Source organism: Centroberyx affinis, unplaced genomic scaffold (genome assembly GCF_046629955.1).
Source record: "Centroberyx affinis isolate AG114_WGS23_722 - 3 ecotype Tasmania unplaced genomic scaffold, CSIRO-AGI_Caff_v1 ptg002679l_1, whole genome shotgun sequence".
In the NCBI taxonomy this organism is placed as follows: domain Eukaryota; kingdom Metazoa; phylum Chordata; class Actinopteri; order Beryciformes; family Berycidae; genus Centroberyx; species Centroberyx affinis.
This window is the reverse complement of record NW_027280862.1, coordinates 30598-54000: the sequence shown is the minus strand read 5'-3', so window position 1 is coordinate 54000 and position 23403 is coordinate 30598. Positions and strand designations below refer to the sequence as shown.

The window sequence follows — 23403 nt, the reverse complement described above, 5'->3', positions numbered from 1 at the left end:
GTGGGTAATGTGCAAGAAACACAAAGACTCAATTCATTATCATCAAACCTTTTGTTTTGTCACACTTGAATAATACACTATATTTAGACTTTACAAAACTATTTTATTTTTATTTTAAACTAAATTATTACATGGTTGTCAATATGTAGTGCATCTACAAAACCCCAGTATAGTTCATTTAATTGCATGTTGTGGGGTAAATTGAGAATATAGACTCATATACAGTAGAATACAGAGAATATATAATGAACTCAGTAACTCCCTTGTGGTTGTAGAGTATTTCAGTATTGGAGACTCTAAATATTCTGTTTGTAACCCACAGTAGGCCACAAAAATCCAGTCAGTTTTGCAAGCACAGCAGTGGTTCAGCTATCAGTGCAACACCTTCACCTCTGCATTATCTCTGCAAAGTTATCTCAGTTATCTTAAGTGTAAGACTGAGATAGCTGTCTGCATGTGTGGATAACACACAATTAAAAACACATGGCAGACACATGCATGGAAAAAAACAGGGAAGTGGTCTATTTTTCATGTTTGTTTTTTCCCTGTGTGTTTGGAGCTCAGACCGCTTTTGGTCTCTGCTCTTGTGTGTTCATAAGTTCAAGTGCAAAGTTCATTTTTTATATAGTGTTATGCGAAGAAATAGTTTCCCAGCCACCTGTAGCCCAAGCACCAAGATAACGCGTTTATGTACAAAACTAAAAAGGGAAACATTTTGACATTAAATAAAATGAAAACTGAGAAAATGAATGTCTCTAGGACCAAGTGCCTGTGGTATGATTGGTGACTCACACCCGAGAGAGAGAGAGCGAGAGAGAGAGAGAGAGAGAGAGAGAGAGAGAGAGAGAGTTGTCGTCAGTGGAGCCCCACAGTCTGCAGCAGCATCAGCATCACAGGAATGAGTAACAGTGCGCAACTCGCAGAGGCAACTAGACTGACGGGAGGCGCGTGTGTTTCTGCTAAATGTCTCTTTACGAGCCTGTTTGTGGCGGTGTGTTGAACGTATTCATGAGGACGTAAAGGTGACAAAACTACACGGACACTTTTTTTTTTTTTTTACCAGGAGGGAGCCATGGATTATGTGAAAAGCCACACTAGTTATCTCGTCATCGTCATTTTGATAAGTAAGTAAATTGCTCTGAATATCAAACAACACGAACTGTTTAACTGCACTAAAAGTTTTTTCTCCCCTAAGTTCCCTCTTTATTTTTTTCCGTGAAGGGTTGAATGAATCAATTTGCCAACAATGTGTCAAATTAATTAGAGCAGCTGCTGCTGTAGGCTGCTGCGCACAGACAGAGCACAGGGCGTTTTTATCGTGTTACTCCACTTCAATTAATTGGGATCAGCAGTTCAGTATTAGACCAATTAGACTGAATCTATTGCAGTTTGATTTCATTTCTTTGAGTGGCTGTGAACATAACCGCCTCATCTCCACGCACACCTCCTGCTGGAAAGGAGGGGGGGTTCACGTCCACTTTGAAAATCAGTCAAGGTGTCATATTCTCCTGGGACAGGCATCAGGGAATTTGATTTACATTCATTTACATCGCAGCCGAACAGCAAAAATTGGCAGGGAATGTTCTCTGAAATCTTTCCAACAGCTTTCCTAACACTTCAGATGCAAAGTTGGCTGGTTTGCAGTTTTATTGTAGGCTACTGTTTAGTGAGTGAAGTCAGGTTAGTTAACCCACCTCACGCTGTTTGAAATGTGTAATTTTGTGGACCTGCTGATAACAGCCTGTGTAATGGAATATGTTTTAGTTTGGAATAGTTATGTTTCTTATGTGCTTGAAAGTTTGTCCCATCTGTAGTAAATGAGGGGAAAAAACGACCTACAGACAATCAGCACATTAAGACCATAATATTTCTTCACAGTGTCAGGACCTCCATCACTCCAGCTGGCACCGTAACACCGCACCTGGTCTCTCTTAAATTTGTAAATTTTCTTTTCAAGTCTAAAAAAACACATCTTTTACTGGGCCAAAATCATCTAAATCATCTAATCATCAAAAATCTGTACATACTCTATGTCTGTACATGCTTTTTATTTAGCAGACCTGTTAGGCATCATGTCATATGACTGTAGTGTGTGTTTGGGACCAGCAAGTTAGACCTTAGAGGCATCTGGACATACAGATTATGATGAGCTCACTTGGATTCACCACAGCTGGCCCACTAGTATCACTGCACTTCTCTGGCTTTAAATATTCACATGGAATACATTAGTTCATATCCTGTATGTTGATTCCAGTTTTTGATGACTAGCCTGTTTTGGTCACTAACCAAGTTTTTATGCCAATCAGTTTTTGAGAAATTGTCAGCAGCCTTCTGGTAGTGCACATGTGTTAGTGATTTTTGTACAAATTATTTGATACAAATCAACGTACTTGTCCTTGAAAGATGTCAGTGCTGGTATAAATTCCAGAATTTCTGTGCATACACTTTGTACATTTTTTTTTGTTTGTTTTGAAGAATAGCTTGTTGCTCCCTCTAGTGGCAGTTTCCTTCTGGAAAGTTGATAAACCCAGGTGAAGAAAGGTGGCAGAGTCCTGGATTGATACGTATGTCTTCCTGGCACTCTCTGCTCTCTGCTCTGTGTTTGCTCTCTGTTGGTACGCTTTGTGTTGTGAGGAGGATACAAAACAAGTAATGCAATCAATCCAGGAAGCCAACTTTAAGCCCCTGGTCCATTACTTTGTCCCGTCTGATGTCATACAGCAGATACGGTCCCCGCTCTGGACTCTGTTAACTCTTCCCTCCTCCCCTGCTCCAACAACGCTGCCAAACCTGCACTGTTGCATCTTTCAAAATGGCATAGAGGGGAAAACAGCCAAAACTTGACTATGCAGTTACTCTTCAAGAGAAAGTGTTTCTTTGCACATTCACTCACACCATCATTGCTACAGCACCAAATGCTAATAGGAATCTGCTGCCAGTTTCCTAAAAGTATGCACTGGCAAAGAAAGCATTTGCTGTCTTGAAAGGTTTCATTTTAAATTATGAAAAAGGATTGGCCTCCTAAGACCCAAACCCACCCCATCACTCTGGGCATTTGAGTGTGTGTGTGTGTGTGTGTGTGTGTGTGTGTGTGCACGCGTGTGTGTGTGTGTCTGCACTGTGTGCCTTTTAAGTATGCAACCCTGTAGCTTCAGATAAAATAAAGTTTTCAAAGAGCCCACAAGAAATTACATCCATGGATCTCAATGTAAGACTCGGCATCAGAGGTTCTGGTTTTGATTTGACTTTAGCTTTTAGTCTTATTGAAGAGGATCTTGCCTGGCCTGAACAGAGACTCCAAACCTGATTTGGCGTTACGTCAGTGAATATCGCTTATTCATTCTGAAAAATAGCAAGGCTCTTAGCGAATGATGAAGTGGTGCAATCAAAATATGCACTGAAGAGGTCAACATGGGTCTGGTTCTTATAATAAGTGAACAGTCTGATTTTGTTTTGGTTGTTGATTGGATGGCAGTATGAACGCTTACAGGGAGGAGTCTTCAGCCTCAGTCATTCCTCTCAAACCAGCCGTCTCTATTTGTTTTGCACTTTTCAGCCCCTGAGTGTCTCTGTGAATTTTATAAAAGAAGGGTCTGATCTCCACTTAACCATCACTGTTTGAGTCTCATTAATGATGACAGTGCACAGAATAGAGCACACTGGTGTATCAAAGCAATTGAGTGATTCGCCTCGTCAGGTCAGTAATTAGATTTTATCCGGTGTGGACCTTTTAGAGTTGATGCTGTGAAATGTCTCTGGATAAACACACACGCAGCTCAAACATTTATGTTCTATTCACTCAATTTAATTCTGTTGGTTGAATTTAGGTATGAAATTTACCCTGAGATTAAATAACAACTGCTAACATACTCTATTTATTTATTTCTTCTTGGAAAGCAAATATAGCTTTTAAAGGTTGACCCTCGTTTGACCCAGCTCTCAGAAACGTGGTTTAAAATAGAAATAAGGTTTGGGTTTAGGGGTAAATTGATTAGTCCTAGGCTCAAACATGGCAGGGAATTAAGAATAATTCTTGCGCTCCATCTTAGAATAATATCTTGGCAGCCAGAAGTCTTTCTGGCCTGTTATGTGAATATGGTCACTGAGTTCAAAAGGCTTTTTTATGATGTACAAGCTTTTGCTTCTGCATATTTTTCTCACTTTTCCCTGCCACATGTCTCATTTCTTTGCTGGTTCTCCTCGGCCTGCATCTCCTCGGGGCGCGTTTCTCTGGCAGACGCTTGGGAATGTGTCTCTGCAACCGGTGTTTATTCCGATCCACCTGCCGGACCGACACAGAGAGACAAGAGACAAGGAGAGGGTATCTCCTCTTGTGTTCTTGTAGTGCAGATGCTGGATGAGCGCCTGAGGTCTGTTGCTCAGGTCTAGTTAGAGTGCAATAGTGCGCCCGCAGTCTGTGATCAGAGAGAGGCAGCAGATCAAAGCTCTGCCTCGGGGGCGTCACTCTGCTGGCTGCTTGACAGACAGATGAACATGCAGCTGTGAGTCTCTCACATGTTCAAGGACGATGGCGGGTCGGGACAAAGCCAGTCAGGCGGTGTTTAAAGGTTTTGTTTTTTTTAATCAAACTCCTGATATTGGAAAAATAATACAGAGTGAGAGAGGAAAGAGACAGAGAGAGAAAGAGAGAGAGGGAGATGAAAATAGGCAAGGAGACAGTTCAGACAACATACTGTTCAATAAAGGAGCTACATTTAGAAATAAAGCTGACTGTGGGCAAGAAAGCCAAAACAAGAGCGAGATCTTAGACTTGGCAAGAAATGATAAGAGTGCAATATGTCACTTTGTGTTGTCAGGAGGCAAAACTGAAGAAGCATTCAAGCCAAGAGATGAAACAAAGGAAAACCAATTCCATTCATGCTGCTAAGTTTACAGTTCAGAGGGTCACACTTTATACTGAGGGAAGCAACAGATGTCACAGTTTACTGACAGTTGAAAGGGAAGCTTCTCTTTTTTTTCTTTCTCACATTTGTTTTATAATTGAGATGTTAAGCAAATGCACAGATAGTCTGCGGATCTAATAGTTTTTCTTAATCGTGACTCTTTTCTAAGTGAAAGAATGAGTTGTTATCCCAGTATTACAGGTGAATATTGACAGGAGGACTGGAGAAGATGGAAAGCCATTTTGCAACACAGGAGAATATGTTGAACCGAAGATCATGCGAGTGTGTCCATTCCTCATAGCTGGATTTCATTAGCTGAAATGAAAATGTGAACGGTGCTGCTTTGGAATGACGCTAATGGAAATGAATTTCCTGAGATGTATTCACAGAGAAAACTAAGAGGACAGGTTTCTGTGTCTCAGCGGGTGAAGTTATTGAGATAATGCCGGGAAATTGCAGCATTCTCCATATTGGAGCTGCGCAAGTGGGTGAGAGGCAGCGAGGATGTAACAGAATCACACGCAATATGCAAATGCCTGTTGGGGCCCTGATAATAAACGAGACAGAGAGTATGAGTGGGTAGGAAGAAAGAGGGACTGAGAGAAGAGAGAGAGAGACAGAATCTGTGTCAAATCACACACACGCACGCGCTTCTTTCTCATGTAAATACCATTTGTTATTTAACATCTGTGCTGTTATTGTTTAGAGATCCATTTACATGTTGCTTATAAACAGGCATTCATTTGATCTGGAAACATGTTTACATAACAATTAAAAACTTTCAATATCTTGCCAAATTGTTTAAATGTGGGACGATCACATCTCATCTCTACCCTTCCCTGATGCAGGAGGCTCAACGTTGATGGGCCTGATCACAATTCAGTCGACATTAATAGAATTACAGAAAATCCATTACAGGTTTTAGCGTCCCATCACACTAAAACTGTTTCTCTGCTTGCTGTAAAACTTATAACAGAACCTGTGAAATATTCAAAATGATCCGAGGCGCTTGTATTACATGAATTATTTCTTAACCTGCTGTGGGAAAAGCGTTCATTCAGCTTGAAAAAATTATCACTCACATACAGTGTAAATGTTTTGGAAAAAGCACCAACCAATCAACACAAAATGAATAATTAATGGCATAGAATAGCTAAAGAGAAGCAGCTGAGGATACTAATAGGACTGGTGTTTGTCATCATGTCTAACTTTCTTAAGTTAGTGCGAGCTGAGAGAATCCCGTCAGTTTCTCTGGCTCTGTCCTTTGCATTTTCTAACATCTGTGCAGCTGTCCTCCACAGTGAGTGTTTTTTTTTTTGGAGATAACAAGGAACTGACTGAAGTCCAGATATAGTCATGAAACGCTTCACATTTCACGGGCCCTCCTGCACATGTGGTGAAAAATAACTTGGGGAGTAACTTGACATGCTTGAATGAAAACAGAGGCCTCTGTCAGGAAAAATGAAAAGGGACAAAACAGAACAGTGTCCAGTGTCAAGGACTCAAGTGCTCATGGTGATTTATCTAGAAGTTTTAGATTTATTTTCGAGTGTTGCTGCATTCTGTTCCAGTGACCAGAGTTCAGTGTGTGCTGTAGTGTTATTGACTTGTGTTACACCAATATTGTGATTCATGACAAAAGTATATAAGATAAAGACTTTTTATAATTGTTAGTCTGCTAGATTAGATTTTGGTCAATAGCAGAGAGCAGAATAGAAACAGCCGTTCAGAGAAACAGAGTCCAGTTGATTTGCATTGCATTGCATTTATTAAGACAATAATACACAGAGCGTCATTTTGGGCAACACTCGGTGCTGAAGGAGATGCTTGAGCGTTCTTGCCTAAACAACACAGGAACATCTTGGTACCAGGAAACATTTTGATAGATTTGACCCTGTGTTTTCAATTGCTTTCCTGTCTCTGGGAACATTGCCTTAACATATTGTCAAAAAGAATCACCATTCAGTTACTGAGCAGCAGCTTTTATTCATGTCCAGAACAGCAGAGCAGTGACTCATAGAGGAGACGGCATTCACTCCGGTTGGTCACGGTAATATCCTGGCCTAATTTATGCCTCACCGTTGCTTTGCAAGACATAGTGAGTGCTCTAAGTGTGTGCACTCCTCCCTTAACACACAGTATAGTAGTAGACACTCTTGACAGATCACTACAGAAGAGGAGATTAACATGCCATTCACACTGAGTGGGTGTTTGACTTTGAGGCTAGAGGTGGGAGGGGCTACTTTTGTCCTGTACTTCCATCCGTATACTGTATATACCAGAGGGAAACTGGTGCTATAGCAGTATGGCCTCTGGTAGCTGGTACAATTCATGTCTTCAAAGCTGCTGAAGTGCCCTTGAGCATGGCAATGAATTCTTATTGCACTACAGCTAACCCTGCTCTGTCTCATGAAACACACGATACACAATATTATACAGAATGACAACCCTCTTTGTACAGCGTGGCTGCACAAAGTCATCCTATACTATAAAATGAGGAGAACTCTGTCCTTCTGTCTGTCTGCATCCATTTTGCTCCTCAGTGGGTTGGCAAATCAATCTGAAACTGTACATGGGCATTGAGCATTGGCATAGGCAGGGACTGACGAAGCTGATGTTTCCATTTTCCTAAATTTACGCTGTTTATGCGCATTTTTGGCAAGTTGTGGCACGCGCATCCCCGGGTATGGACAGTTTGTCATATTTACCATTTTTCCACATTTCATCACCTTGTTGTGACAAATGGCTGAAAGCTCTGCTGTGCTGCTCTTGTTTCTGTCTTATCATTATACTAAGATTTACTGTTTACTTTTATTAACCACATTGAAGCAGAAGGCAAATTTCCACGTTTGGACAATTACATGTATGTTTTTCTATTCTATTCTACTCTACTCTATTCTATTCTATTCTATTCTATTCTATTACAGTTGTGGGAGTAAACGCTTGTTCTTTTACAAATCTGCAGTGCTTCACCACAAGAAAACACCACACAAGTTTGAAAAAGGCATCGCAAACATACATCAGATGAATGTTACTGAAAGCTTTTTACCATCGCTCTACGCTTTTAGCCAATGCAACCCTCATCAAAGCATCTAATCACATGTACTGTGTGCTATCTCTGTCCCGAGTCACCTTGGATAAAATGCCTATTAGTTAATGTTCTGCTGCATTTTATCTTCATATCCATAACTGGCTGTCAGAGAAGGGGGAAAAACAGACAGGATGTCTGAAAGTAGAGTCATGTTGCAGGGTGTTTTTGTTGAAAGAGGAAAGTCCGAGAAGCGCCTGCTTATGGTATACCATCTAATTCAAGCCGAGCTGCAACCAATTAAATTATAAATTGAGTTATGGGACTTAATTCTTTTGGAAATGCCAAAAGCCTGATTCACTGCACATGAATGGGTCTTCAGAAGTGTGTCTGGATGGAGACAGACGTTTTTACGGTCTCGACAGCAATACGCATATTTTGACGTGGACATGCTCTAGTCTAATCCTTATCAACAGTGTGATATAATGGAGTCTCTGTCCAAGAAGGAATGAACCTCTTGGCCCTCCTCCACCTAGACACAGACCTAAAGGGGTGAAGAGGTATGAAGTAGTTTCTTTAGTTTCCTTTTGGACAAGCAGGAAAGTCTTTGTCTGCTGATCGTCTTGGCTGAATAGAGAGAGTGAGTCAGTGTGAATTAATTCAAGAGAAGATACATATTATTTCCATCTTGCTTATTCACTTCAAGTGGATTTCAATCAGCACAGCATTTCTGAAGCTGCTAGATAGGGATTGTTTTAGTGAGGAAACTGATATAAATATAAAAGGTGAGATATAAAAGCGTTACGTAAAGATTTTTCCTGTGGCTATTTTTCATACGTCTCTGGGTTGTCACATTGAGAAAAACCCCTCAGGACACAAAAAAGTGAAAACTCAGCTAGGGTGAGAACGATCTGAAAATATACTTTGAGTCTTGGTTGTATAAGAACGAGGGAATGTTTGGGAAAACAAGCAACAGCATTTTGAAACGTGTCCAGTAAGAAGGAGATATGTTTCATTTTCAAACTGAGATAACCTGATTTTCTATTTCCTCTGGGTGCTGCGCCAGTTTACTGGTATTGTTGATGAGTCCAGTGAATTTGTCCACATCAGTTCTGTTATTTCAAAACTATGACTTTGACACATCTAAAATTTAACACTTAATAAAATACTGCTGATGTTCTGAGATGAGACACAAAGGAGACAGTCAGGAGGAGACGAAATAAGGAATCGCATATCCTCACTTGTATCCAACAGAACTGCTATACACTTCACTTTCCATTTTGATTCTTGCGCTTTCCTTGACTATTTCTTCTCAATGTGCAGTTTGTAAATGTAAGAGGGAAGAATAGTAGAGTGTAGATGTGTAGAGTATAGAGTAGAAGTGGAAGGAATAGAAAAATGAAACGTGAAGCATTAGGAGGTCAGACAGTAAGAAATTAGGAATCCATGACCCTTCCCAGTAAATAGGAATCAGAATTGCATCCATTGTTGTTTCCATCATTGCTTTTTGTCATGGGTTTTGTTAGAAAATGAGGAAAAAACTTTCAGACCGATTGACAGCACACTCATAATGCTGCCTTGACCTCGATTTAGATACAGTGGATGGATAAAGCTGCTCTGAATCCTTCTGAGCCTCCAGCCAATACAATACTGTAGCGCCACTCATAGGTTAATAGAACATAATTTGTGTATTTGTGTATTAACTTCTGGACTTCACTGAGCACCATAATGAATTAGTGAGGTACTGTAAGTCAACTCACGCTTTTGTTTGTTTTTGGTTGAAACAGAGACAGTTTTGTTTTAGAGACACACAGTAGGTGGTTTAGCTTGTCTGGGGGTTTCCTGCTGACCATAATAGCAGCCCAGTGATTCAATAGCTGCAACCGAACCCAAAGCAAAGGCCGAGCATTAGCTTGGATTTCCAGTCGTAATGAAGGATGTCAGTAACCGCGGTGAATATGAGTAATTCGCCAAATGCCCAAAGGTTTGTTCTTTTTTTTTTTTTTTTTGCCCTCATTAAACCTCAGATCTGTATAAAAACACATCATAGCCAATTTGGAAGACTTCAGAGCGGTTTGAGTTTTGAGCTCTCTACATTACCTCTGCTTTCTAATCACACTGCAGAGGATTGAAAAAAAAATGTAGATTTATGGTTGAGAGTCGTGCAGGTATGCACTAGTGGTTTCCAAAATCTGTGTGTGTGTGTGTGTGTGTGTGTGTGTGTGTGTGTGTGTGCGGTTTAATGGCTGAAGTTTCTGGAGGTGGCCCTCTGAGGCCCTAATTAGAGCGCAGATGAGAGCGCAGATGTGGTTTTGCTGTGTGTGAGGGGCAGATCAATCAGGAGAGACATGAAATGCGAGCATGCAACAAGTGATACATTTCGAATTTACACACCAGGTTTAAGTGGCTTGTTCTTTTGCTACATATTGCTGTTAAAAATAAACTAAAATAAACACTGAACTGAAATAATCACACTGGATGATGCTTCTACAGGCGTTGCTCCCTCAAATGAAGCGTCTCTGCCTGATCATCTTCAGAGCATCAGTATAAACAAGCTGCTTCCATCTGGTAGAGAGATTAAAATACTTTTGAGCTGCATTTTTTGGTGTCACACTCAGACACCAGATTTTGAAAGCCTGTTGGCAGGGGCGGAGCAAGGCTGAAGGGCTTTTCACACCGACGCTTCATTTCACTGATTCTTCCCAGTTCCTAATAACAATTTACAAGTATTTCAGTGCTTAAAATATTGCAAACGGCATCTGCGATACAATTAGAGACATAGGAGAAGCAAACAGAAAGTGTCGAAAGTATACAAGTCTGACCCTTCATGCTTGCTTTCTTAAATTTCTCCCTTTGTCTTTTTTTTGTAACATCTGGCATCAGCACCAATAAGAATTGACTAGATTATAACAAATGACTTACAGTATGCATTTAAAAGAGTTAGATTAGATTATATTGAACTTTGTTAATCCCTGAGAGGAAATTGGATTTACATGACAACATGAAAGACAGAGATACAAATGGTCAAAAAGTGGCAGACCTTTAATTGACTGAACAAGAGAAAAATGCAGATGGACGATGTTTTCCTAGTCAGTTCCACCTCACAAGAGGAACTAATTGGCTAATACGCTTCGCAGCGAAGCACATGTGATTAAGTGCTGAATAAGTACGTCCACATTTTTGATCCGCACAGGGTCTGACTGCTGAGAAAGCAAAGGAAGAAAAGAAAAGGTGAAGAGAAGGGAACAGTTACAGAAAAGAGGGAAAATATGTCAAGGAACTATGAATACCAGTGCAGCAAGTAAATCTTTAGAACAGGCTTACTTTTGTTTTCAAATATTACATTTTATTAAGATCAGTTTATTACATAAGACTTTTGTTTAACCTCTAAAGTCTCACAACTTTATAAACACTCAGTAAATTTTAACACTAGAATCAAGAGGATTACCTTGGTGTTTCCAGCTCATGAAAATAAAGGAAACTGTGTGTGCCTGGTACGCAAATTAGATTTTTGTGAAAACAAGAAAACACAATAACAATCAAGAATGTCCTGTGTGATGAGGGGAGGTACTCTCTTATAAAGGTCATGCCATTTTTTTCAACACATTCATGTGACTAGTTTGAAACCACATAGATTGGTGTTACTTTTCAACACAGCACTGTCAACACATGTTCTTGTGTGTTGTGTTGAAATTGGAAATAGTGGAATTTCTCCTGTAACATCATCCTGGGAGGTCATCCTTTTGGTGCCTTGAAGTCCATACAGATGATTTAGGGTTATTTTTCAGGTATTAAAGTCTGTTGGACCTCTTTAACTTCACATATATAACTGAATAATGGGAAACAATTGTGTATTTGTTTCCTCATCCTCTATATTCAATATTTTCTTAAGCTCTTAAAAATGAAACATGTGGCACTACAACACATATAACTTCTCACATTTTGAAATATGCTACGGTCTTTCCATGTGGTCACTATGTTTACCTACTGAGCAACTTGACTAGCTGTTTAAAGACATCTGAATGGTTTATAGATGTCTTGGCTAAAATTAGGATACATGGGCTTTAAAAGTGAAAGTTTAATAGATGTTTGTAGACTACATCTTCTGAGGTATATGACAAAATAAAGCATTATCTTGTACATATGGACTTCGCTGGTGCATATTTTTGATATTTACAGCTGTTTATGTATTGCTTAAATATGTAGTCATGTATTTACTGCCTGGTCTAAAACTGGGCTATACATAGCCAAAAAAGATCCTGGGCTATATGAGAGCTAAGGATAGCTGCAACATTGAAATCATGTCTAATGCTCCGTGGGTAAGCGTTATTATGTTTCATTACAGATGGACCAAGCTTAGTTGAAATCCAGAAATGTGGTGATCTTATAAGGAGTTAATATATGCATTATTGGTGATAGATATTGCCAGAATTTGTCTGCCAAACTGAAATCCAACCAGATGCTTTATGCTTTATGTTTTTCCAGGTGTGTGTGTGTGTGTGTGTGCATTTGTGTATGTGCTTGTGTGTATGTATATGTGTGTTTGTGTGCTTGTGCATCTGTGTACACGTCTTTGTACATGTGTACAGGAGTGGTTCCACTGTCTGCATCTGGAAAGCGTCTCCTCTCCAAAGCTTCTCTGTGTCTTAGCACGGCTCGCCTCTGTCTCAGCCGGCCAGCGCAGCCTCACACTGAAGTTGGTTCATATTCAAGGTCAACCAAGTGTACTGCTTAGGTTTCAGATCAAATGTGATATGTTGACATTACATGAACATTTAAACTGCATTTGATACATTTGGCCTTGCAAAGTTGATGCATGGATTAAGCTCAGTTGTTTTGAAAAGCAAGCAGACCGTTTGACCCAAGTTTCTGAACCCAGAAACCCAGTTATTTCCTGTTTCAAACACACGGGGATAAATGGTTTTTCAAATGGTTTTTTTTTTTTTTTAAAATAATGATAAAATGAGGTTCTCCAGTTTGCAACGAATCTCTGGGTAGTAAACTGGATCCCTGCCAGTGTCATTTCTCAAGTGTAATTATCCAGACCGTCACTGTGATCTCATTGTTTGAGACGAGAGTAATGGGGTTGCATTTTAGAGAGTGTGGAGCCTTCATCAAAGTATGTTTTATTGGCTAAATCCTATTGGCTGAATGAAGCTCTTTACTTGGCCTGTGGGGCAGATGAATCAACATATGTTAATAAGATGCTGTCATGTTTTTTTGTTTTGTAATTGTAAGTATTGTAATCAAAACTTGTAAGTCCTGAAAATTATTAACAAGCTCCATATGCACCAGTGCGTTGTCCAAAGTGTGTACAAGCATGACATGTAGAGTAAAGCTTTGGATCCTAATGTTGAGTTTCTCTTACCTGTCAAGGCCCATTCATCTTGACTGTTCCCACATAGTGTTTTTTTTTTCTATAAACGGTTTTGGCTTATTTTGAGTTCACTCAAAACACTTCATAATTTTCCTTTGAATTTTGAGGTCTTTCCAATGACTTCCCTTGTTGAATCACGGTGATAAATGAGACTGAGCTGTGGGACGAGCCTTCACCACTCGTTGAACTACATTTGTAATTAATTGTGAATGCATCGTCGAAGCTACTGCATGTATTCCACCCTGGAGGATCAGCTCTCCATCTATCTCTTGAGCATAACCATGGATATAAAGTGTCAGTTCTCATGCTGGGTGAGTTTCGCCTGTGTTGCCAGTGTGGTCGTTACGGCTAATGCATGCCCTGTTGTTGTAGGCAAGCAGGTCACTGAACCTCTGATTGGTCTGTTATCTGCCTGGCAGCCTGTCTCTTTCTCTTTTTCCGTCTCTCTTTACAATGTGCTTGACTGAAACTAATTTGTGAATGATTCACTGTGTGTAAGAGTGCAGCATCTATCCTCACACACACACTTCTCTTACCTCAATAGCTGTGGTAAATGGCAACGGTGGATGGGAGGACAGGGCAGTGTTGTAATTTTACATTCAGTTTTACGTCATCTCTTCTATTGTCACTGCGGTGCCATCTGTCTCCCAACCGTGTCACGAAAATGACGCACTCATCCTTTGAATGTGTAACCAGTGTTGTTCAGGTAGAGGACAATTTTCAGGCATTTCATTGAGGTTATGTCTCTTAAAGCTTAGGTTTTCAAATGTATGCTGAGGGTTTGGTTTTGTGATAGACACAACAGTATATCCTCCTTTTACGTCATTGCCAGTACTTTGATCATATTGTATTTCATGCTTAGAGACCAATGCAAAAGTCAACCCCTTCCTGTGTTTGTGCTTGTGTGTTGCCACAATGGATAGCAAATGTTTTGTGGGAAAGATGCTTCATGTTTGGCTCTTTTTCTCTGCCTCAGAAGAGAGGTGTGAGATGCAAAAAGGACACATGCAAGCAATTATATCTAGGCTCAAACACTCTCCAGTTAACAAGGATAATCAATTTACAATGTAACTTGGCGAGAACTTTTATTATGTGAGCTTCGGTACTGGAGGCATTACCTTTGAAGTTTCCCCGAATGTGGAGGTCTGCTTTTCTGTATGTATGTGTGTGTGTGTGTGTGTGTGTGTGTACAGATATGTCTGTATCATTCTCTCTCTCTCTCTCTCTCTCTCTGTTTCCCATGTCATCGTACCCCCTCCTAAGCCGCCATCTGTCCTCGTACCTGATGCTGAGAAGTTGTCATTGGATGTTTTAGATCACGGCTCTCTATAGTCAATTCAGCTGTCATGTGTCTCCCCGGTGGGAAAAGGGATAAGAACTGGGAGGGGATGAAGGATTGGAGGGGATCAGGACTTTGTTGGGCAGGCGGAGAGACGTTGCTTAGCTCCCAGCAGATGATGACTCAACATAAAGTACAAGGAGATGATTTCTGGGCCTGCGTTTATTAGCCTCTTAGGCTTCTGTGTTACACTTACACATTTAAGGGATTCGTTGGAAATGTTTTATTTTAGTGGTTTTTGCAACTTAACACTTTTCTGCACATTCACAAGGTGCAAAAGCCATACAACGCTCATCATCGACATGTTCAAGGTGTTGCCTTTGGCAAAGCAATTACAGCACTGTTTTTTTTAAGGAGGCAACCATGAACTTTGAGATGCTATCGATATGAAAATTTCTTCATTGTTTACTGAGCGGAAAACTTCACTCACGTTTCCTAAAATGTGACAGAGTGATTTGTAAAGTTAATTAAAAGTCTCAGAGACAAGTTTAGATTTGTTTTCATTCAGTAATTCATTATTCAGAAGATACCATTCACTCTAGACACTCACAACTAAAACTGCTGTATTGTTTTTACTGTAAAAATGTTCCCCAAACCAGATACTGGATGATTCATAGTTCACAGGAAGAGTCAAATAAAAGTAAGAATAAAAGAGCATTCAGTACACTTGGCCTTGCAAATAAAAGTGCAAGTTTGTGGGCCTTAAAATCACAGTTCTGATCTGAGACATGTTTACCTCTGAAGCCATCGTGTTTGACTGTAATGCAACTTGACAGGCAGTCAGTACTCAGACCAATTTTCCAGGAAGCTTTGTGAGCAGGGACCCAGATTTCTTTATGTCAGACATTTCTGTGTGGAGTGAACTAAGTCACTGAGGAGGAAACTGAAGGGAGAGAGATGATGACGATGGGAAAAAAGATGAGAGATGGCCCAGAGAGAATAAGGGGAAAAGAGAGAGGTTTAAGAAGAGGAGAGGAGAGGAAAAGAAGAGAGAAGAGAAGAGAAGAGAAGAGAAGAGAAGAGAAGAGAAGAGAGAAGGCAGCCAGGTTCATCATGTGACAAAGCCGCCCCAGCTTTTCTGCTGCCTCTTTTGCCAGAAAAACATCAGATGCGCTCTGTTTCCTGAGCCATGAGCCATGCAGCATCTGCAACTTCCAGGATGAAGCCCCAGAACAACACAACCAGCAGCAGCCGTCAGCCTCTACAGTCCCACCTCACTTGAACCGGCCCTGGTCCTTAGCCACACTGAAGTATAGCAGCACTTTACCTGCAATACATAAACCAGTCTCAAATACAGCCAGCACCCTCAGTTTAGCCTACAATACAACTCTGGCCCTGAGCTAGTCTAGGACAGTGGTTCTCAACGTAGGGTCTGGGGACCACCAGGGGTCCTTGAGGGGGTTCCAGGGGGGTTAAACTTTACCATTACTTCATTTATAAGAAGTTAACACAATTAGCGAATGTAGAAGAATGATTGTTTTGATCATAGTTTCATTGTTATCTCTCTGCTTACAATACAGATTGTCTTGAAATTCTGGACAAAATCGTGTCTAACACTAAAAATATTCTCAGATTTGGGTCCGAGAGACAAAATCTCATCAAATGGTGGTCTGTGGCCCTAATGTGAACTAAATTAGGGGTCCTTGATATGAAAAAGATTGAGAGTCAGTGGTCTAGGATACGGCCCTAGTCAGCCTCATCTTTCTACAGTATGTGTTCCTACTGACTGCATTCAGTCAAGTTCTGTCAAAAGCCTGCGGGGCATGACCAGTGCAGCCGCCTGCCTGGACCATCATCAGAGTAACTAGTTGCTCCGCTGGATAATGATGCGCCAGATCCTTGCCTCTATTTTTTTCACAGACTGGAATATCATTATATGTTTCTGCTTTTTATCTTTTTCAAACTCTAAAGTTGGCCAGAACTGGAACCAGAAAAAAGGGGACGAGTGTGTGATGAAAGGCATTTGATTCGATTTTGGGGGGTTTCCCAAAGAAACTGTTTGGCATCTTATGTTAATAATAGTCTGTTAATCTTAGTTTTTTGGCTCAAACCCCCCATTTTTGAGCATTCCATTTCTCCGGTTTCCATATTCAGGCATCTATCCCTAGCTGCCTTTGTACTATAATTACCAATGAATGGCTTGGCTGTCATTCATCTACATAACCGCCACCTCCCCAATAATATCGCTGTCTGCTTTTAATAAACTGTCTTTTTAGTAATTGAATTTGTCCTGCTTGACCAGTGTGACCGTGCCCCGCGGGCATCGGAGAACAGTCATGTCCCTGTTCAAAGGCCACTGCAGGGGTTAAGTGGCGCTGACCCACTGGGACATCATCATCACGTCTCTCATTGTCTGCTGGTCATGCTGGTTGGTTTGGTGAATGCCACATCACGTGTAAGGTCCCCTCCCTCCTGTCCATCCTCCCTCAGGGTGTCGATTGGCAGCAATGTTTTCCATGTTCCAGACCCATTCTCCAAAAAAAGACCAACTCTGTTGCGCCAACATCTTTGTTTGATGCAGTGACCTTGTTTCTCCATAAACTCTGCGGTTAATCTGCTTACTAATATTTTAAATCATTTTCAGTTGCTTGCCTCACATACAGCAGGTTTTGGGAAGCAGGTTTATAGCAAATCTAGATCTGTGGGAGTGAATGATGATCCCCAAAAGTATGACATCAGCACTTAGATATATAGGCGTAATAAGGGCAGTTACATGGGTAATAAGTTACATGATAAGGTAACCTAACAGGCTCTTATGAGGAACGGGGCGCAAATGTACCATGGGAAACAGCTGGCAAATTGCCTCCGCATTGCCTCATCTACCACAAATACACAGAGCGGCTGCTCACACAAACTAAAGTGCCTACTGTATCATCCAGGCAAATGAAATGAAGGAAGTTCAATCACTGTGTAGCATATCTTCCATAACACTCATAATTGGTGGTATTTTCAGCAGTCTGTTTGTTGACAATCAAACATATTAAATAGTCTTCCATGTTTTAAAGCCGGGTTTGACCTCAGACCAACAAAGAGTATCAACAAGTATGTCTCTCTCTCTCTCTCTCTCTCTCTCTCTCTCTCTCTCTCTCTCTGATCCTCAGTTAGCAGAGCCAGTCACGCTCTTTTGGACCGATTTCTGGAGGAGAACTTCACAGATCAACTGTTTCCTCATCATTTGGACTCAGAGGATGATAACCAAAGTAAGAACACACACACACACACACACACACACACACACACACACACACACACACACACACACGGCTACTCATCCATCATGGCTGCTACATGGAACCATGCTGGAAAGCACAATTAGAAGAGGAAACTTTAACTTTAAGTAAAGGATTGCGTGCATATAGTAGTTGAAAACATGAACATGTTGTAGTTTACAGTTCAAGACTGACATATATCGCATTTTTTGGACACTTCAGCACCCCATGGTGTGTGATGGGAAACTACTCGACATTAATTGCAGGTGCAAGATAGATTGTAGGTGGAGCGGTACGGCTCTGGAAGAACAAAGCAGCACATAAAGAAGATGTTGACCCCAGTGAAACAGTTTGGCAGTGAAAAACAAAAGCCCACTTCATTCTTAGGTCATGTCTGGTCAGAGGAAGCTCTGTTTTTAATTGATTTATGGCAGATAAAAAAAATGAAGTGTGTTATAATAAAATAATAACTTAATGATGCTTGTCTACACATCTCAGCCTGGGGTATTTCTGTCCTTTATGCCCCAGAGGGTTTCCTGTGGCATTTTGCCATTTCAGTGCTAGTTTCCTCCTCGACCATCACATGATGCCTCCTCCTCCTCCTCTGTCCATCCTTTCATCTTTCTCTTCCTCCTCCTCCACCCGCTGTCCCCTCCGCTTCCTATCCATTTTGCTTTCACCTTCTTCAACCCTTCAACATTGTTTTTTTCTTTGGGAATCATAAATGCCTTTTTTCTCTCTCCAACTTTTGTTGCCAAGTTGGTTATGATTAATGAGGATTTATTACTTGTTACTTAAACATGCTTATATCATCACATCTTATAGGGGATCTTTCTGGGGAAAATATTATGAAGACTTTGGCACTATATACTGTACAATGAAGTGATTATATAAGCACTATTTTATAAAACTCTGACAGGTTTCCCCTTTCCCCCCCTCTCCAAACCCCAAAACAATTTAATTCTTGCTTAGCGGACAAAAAATGAGACTCTGTTATTCCACAGACCATTCTGGAAATATTTGTGATTTATTCTAATAATTGTAAAAGTGCCACATGTTATAGTATTTACTCGATCAAACACTGAGTTTTACAGTCGATCTGGATTCAGAGTTTGGATGGAGGACTCTTGTGTTGTTGGGTAAATTTTTTTTTTTTTAAATCATGGCTATATTGTATACAGATTCATTATTTCAGTCAAGGGCTTGGTGACAGAAAATACGTTTTTCACAACATCTCAGAAAGCTTTTACTACCTTATGTTTAGCTGCAAAATCTCCATTTGTACGTATCTCTTGCAGTTACCTCCTGTGATTTTGAATCACTGTGCCACTGGACTTTATCAAATCACAGCGCTCAAAGTGACTGGAGCGTCGTGTCGCCACAGCAACCTGGAGCGAGCGCCCAGGCCGGCGTGACGCCCGTCACCGACCACTCAGTGGGAAACTCTGATGGTAAGAGGCAGGGACTCATTGGGAACAATCTGACTTAGTGCTTCAGCATGCTGCCCATATGCTCTCTGCTGTTTATGAGAGGAGTTTAGAGGTTGGACAGCTGCTTGAACGATCTCTAGTCTTCTGTTTGGGACAAACACACAAAGCTTTTTGAATCCATGCTTCTCCCCTGACAGTGACAGCTGTTTGAAAGTGTGCTGAACAGTTCCACTCTGAGATTTGTTCCAGTGTTCAAGCATTATTCAAATGATCACCAGCACTAGAATGTCCTATACTCAAGTGTACTCAAGTACTGTTACTTTGCAGATATTTTACTCAAGTAGAAGTAAAAGTACTGGTGTAAAAATCTAGTAAAAGTAAAAAGTAGCTTGTTTAAAATGTAATCAGAGTAAAAGTTACAGAGTTATTTTTTAAAAGAGAACATTGTCATCTTTCCCATGCATACATAGTTCAAATTTGATTCTCGATTCTTTTAATTGGAAAAATGATAAATTACAAAATAGAGTGCACAAAGTAAAGCCAGATTACTCTTCTCACTGTGATTGGCTCCACAATTGGCCAGTTTACTGTACATTGGTCTGGTTTCTGTCTCTATGGAGAGACAAAAATGTGTCCTCTGGATGTGATTTCAAATGTAGCTAAGGACAACACTTTCGTAAAAACGTACTTAAGTAAAAGTAATATTACTGACTTTAACAAATACTCAAAAAAGCACAAGTACACAAAAAAGCTACTCAATTACAATAAGTTGAGTAAATGTAATTATCAGCTGTGTTCAGTTAGGGGAGCTGCAGTAATACAAGGCTGCTGTGAAATTGTCAGTTTCTTTCTTTCCTCCAGGTCACTTCCTGCTCCTGATCTCTTCCCCTGCCGCCGAGGCTTCTGGGAGCTGTCAGTATAGCTTGACCAGCCCGGTGTTATCGGGCAGCGGCGGGCTGTGCCACTTGCGTCTGGCTCTGTACGCGGCCGGTCCGCTGGCGGGGGACCTCACCCTCCTGGTCAAGCCGGTTCTCTCGGGTTCAGCCGTCAACTCCATGGTTCTCAACCACAGGAGACAAGATGGCGGCAGGTCAGCCAACACATACTCTGTTTTTCCTCTTTTTTTAAATACCCAACACTCTCTCTCTGCCTCCACAATGCTGTGTTTTTATGTGCAGAGTAGTTATTTATTTATTGGTGTATTTATTATTTATGTTGTGCAATATGTCAGCTTCCCTGACACAACGTCAATCGCAAAACCTCCCGTCTTCACTGATTGATTGAAGTGCTTGTCAAGTCGAGGTTTAGTCTGTAAACCATAGATTCACTGCAGTGACTGAATGAAAGGTGACACAGGCCTTAGGACACAGCAAGGGCACACAATCTAATACCTTTTACCTCTGCAGTACTGAAGTTATGGCAAGAAAATCTCTCTTACCTCATGTGGGACAAAAGAGTAGGATTGTGACTCTGGAGACGGCTCTCCCCCGAGTATCTATTGTTTGGGACAGGTATTTCCTATTGATCTAATGCTGAAGTACAGCCATCTTTAGACCGGCTAAAAGCAAAAATGAATTTATATATAATTGGTTAGGACAGAAGAAGGATGGATGGGCATATGCAATAAGGTTGTACATGGCCTTTGTTGGTGACTGTGCAGTAATGGACTGTGCAATTCCATTACGAGAGAGGATTTAGTGAAGCCACAGACAGTAAAAAACAAGCTGGTTCCATTTATTCAGCCCGCTATTCATCCCAGACTAACTTGTGACTTCTGTAAGCACTCTCCGTTGAAAGCGGTTTCCATCCGTAAGGGCTGATCATTTGCAGTAGTATTGTGTGTGTTGTGACTGTCAAGATGCCAACAACAGGACTGAAATCAGGTTTTTCCCACACACCACAACATGAGCGGCTCCTGGAAATGGTTGAAAAGTAACTGCCGTACCTGCACTGTATGCATTATTTCCATTATACTGCACATAACTGCTTATTAGGCCCCATAGAATGAAAAATTACTCCCCCATTCTCCTAAATACATTTGAAGCAATGAGTCAACAGCATCAGAGTATTTTTAGAAATGGACTCAGATAAGTGGTTTTCTAATGTGTGAGGTTATAGGCTTGGTGAAGGTGCCATCAAGTAGGGAATTTAAGGTGACTTTCTGAGATAGAAAATGGAAATGTCAATAACTTAATGTGCTCAGTCCTGGGGGAAGTGCATTCCTTTCACAATATCTGTTTAAGTTGTACAATTCTGTGGCGTTTGGCACTGTAAATGTTGTTCATACTCAAACTGTAATAAGACCGTAGCAAGAGCAGAGTTACATGGCCCAGCTCTGCCCAGTCGTGGCATGAAAAGTCACGTGGATAAAATGAATTTGATGCAGTGGCAGATGGAATACAGTACAAAGTACATTAAGCTCTGAGTCCCACCAAACTACTGACTGGAAGAATTTAAGCTATTGTTTTGTGAGGGGAGCCAATCAAGATCTTTGAGTTTTTATATGAAGTTTTAATATGAAGTTTTAATATGAAGTTTTAATATTCTTTCATTGTTGTAAAGTGTACTGAGACACCCTGCTGTGATATTGTACTTGAAATGACTTTGACTTGACTTGAAAAAGATGTTCTGTTTTTATTTCAGTAACTTTAAATTTAAACATACTGTACAAACAAAATCTAATTTTAACAATGCCTTAAACATCTTTAATCAAATGTGTAATATGTATATAAATAGAGGAAAATTTGAATTCCTATGATAGAGCCCCTTGAATACACATAAGCCCCGTTTCCCTAGTCGTTTTAACCAGCCCTCGCTGACTTCCCCTTGGCACTCTTCCCTCTCTGGGGGAATCCCTGCTGCCGTCTGAAGTGCCGTTCCATTACTCTGATAACTCAAGTGAACTTTCAGAGATCGACCCTTTGAGGGCCCAGGCAGCGAGTCAACAACAATGTAGACTTCAGTAGCGCATCTTGCCCAGAATGCAAGTGGCCGCTCGCGTGACCTATGGTGCTACGTACCACCAAGTACCGAGAGAAAGTCAAGGAGGGCATGTTAGATGACTAATGAAATAGGGTTATAAGCTATCAATATGGCAGATGACTTTAAAACACACTCTTCTCTGTGACTGGTTAATGAAGGGCTGAGTGGGAGGTTCTGGAGGCTGTGATTGGCCAGGTGGACGAGCCCTTCCAGGTGACGCTGCTCTACACCTCCTGTCTGGGAGAAGAGGGAGCCACTGTGGCTCTTGACTCTCTAGAGCTCCGACACTGTGAACTGGGTGAGTCCAACATGTGGTACAGATCTGTGGTTCTCAACCTTGTGCCGTCATGTCCCAGAGTCTGCAGGTTTCCAACCAAACACCACAGCAGCTGTTCTCACCTTAGCATCTTCGGCCAGGCAGGAGGAGCTAATCAGCTGCTTTCTCTGTTTATTGAGATTTGTTTGTGGCTGTTTTTTGTATTGCAGTTTGTGCTTAACACTGAGCCTTTTTTCACGCTCATTACATGTATAACTTTACAATGCTATACCAATCATCATAAAACTTTATACTGTATGTGCTAAGCCAAGACTGAAAAAAGACATTAAAAAGCCTGCACACAACACATGCTGAGAAACACACGTTTGCTGGCCTTGTTTGGTTCCCAGATCACCCCTCATATGTGGGGAGGGGAGGGGGTAGCTGGACACCACAGGTGGACAGGAAGGTTCTGTGGATTGGTTTATTGATGACAACAGGAATATTCAATCGCAAGGTATCAAAGGTTCATGTAAACAGCTTAACCCACACATGATCCTAACTGGAATATGGCCAATAGCTGAGTTACTCCATGCATGTAAATGTCGCCAGTGAAAGGTGCTGTAATTCTGTGGAACAGTGCAGGCTATTTAAAAGCCAGTTTGTCCAATCAGATTGTGTGTCTAGAATTGCTCTTCTTGAAGTGTACAGTACGCTGCAAAATAACCTTAAAGAATGTAGTCTCATATTCACTCTTAGTCATTTTTAAATTTTTCAAGATCAACAAGTGATAATTCCATACATTTTCTAGAAATAAATGTCAGTGTTTTCATATAAAGCATTATAAGGCAAGTCACTCAAGAAAATGACATTCAATT

The 23403-nt window shown here is 40.9% G+C and overlaps 1 protein-coding gene across 1 annotated transcript in view; it reads left to right on the top strand.

Moving 5' to 3' along the window:
* Positions 1-1072: 1072 nt before the first annotated feature.
* Positions 1073-23403, top strand: part of ltk (leukocyte receptor tyrosine kinase) — a 47911-nt gene continuing 25580 nt past the window's right edge. The window contains 5 exon segments of the mRNA XM_071535215.1: positions 1073-1124; positions 17750-17848; positions 19156-19308; positions 20149-20377; positions 22428-22567. Coding sequence (XP_071391316.1) covers positions 1073-1124; positions 17750-17848; positions 19156-19308; positions 20149-20377; positions 22428-22567 — 673 coding nt within the window.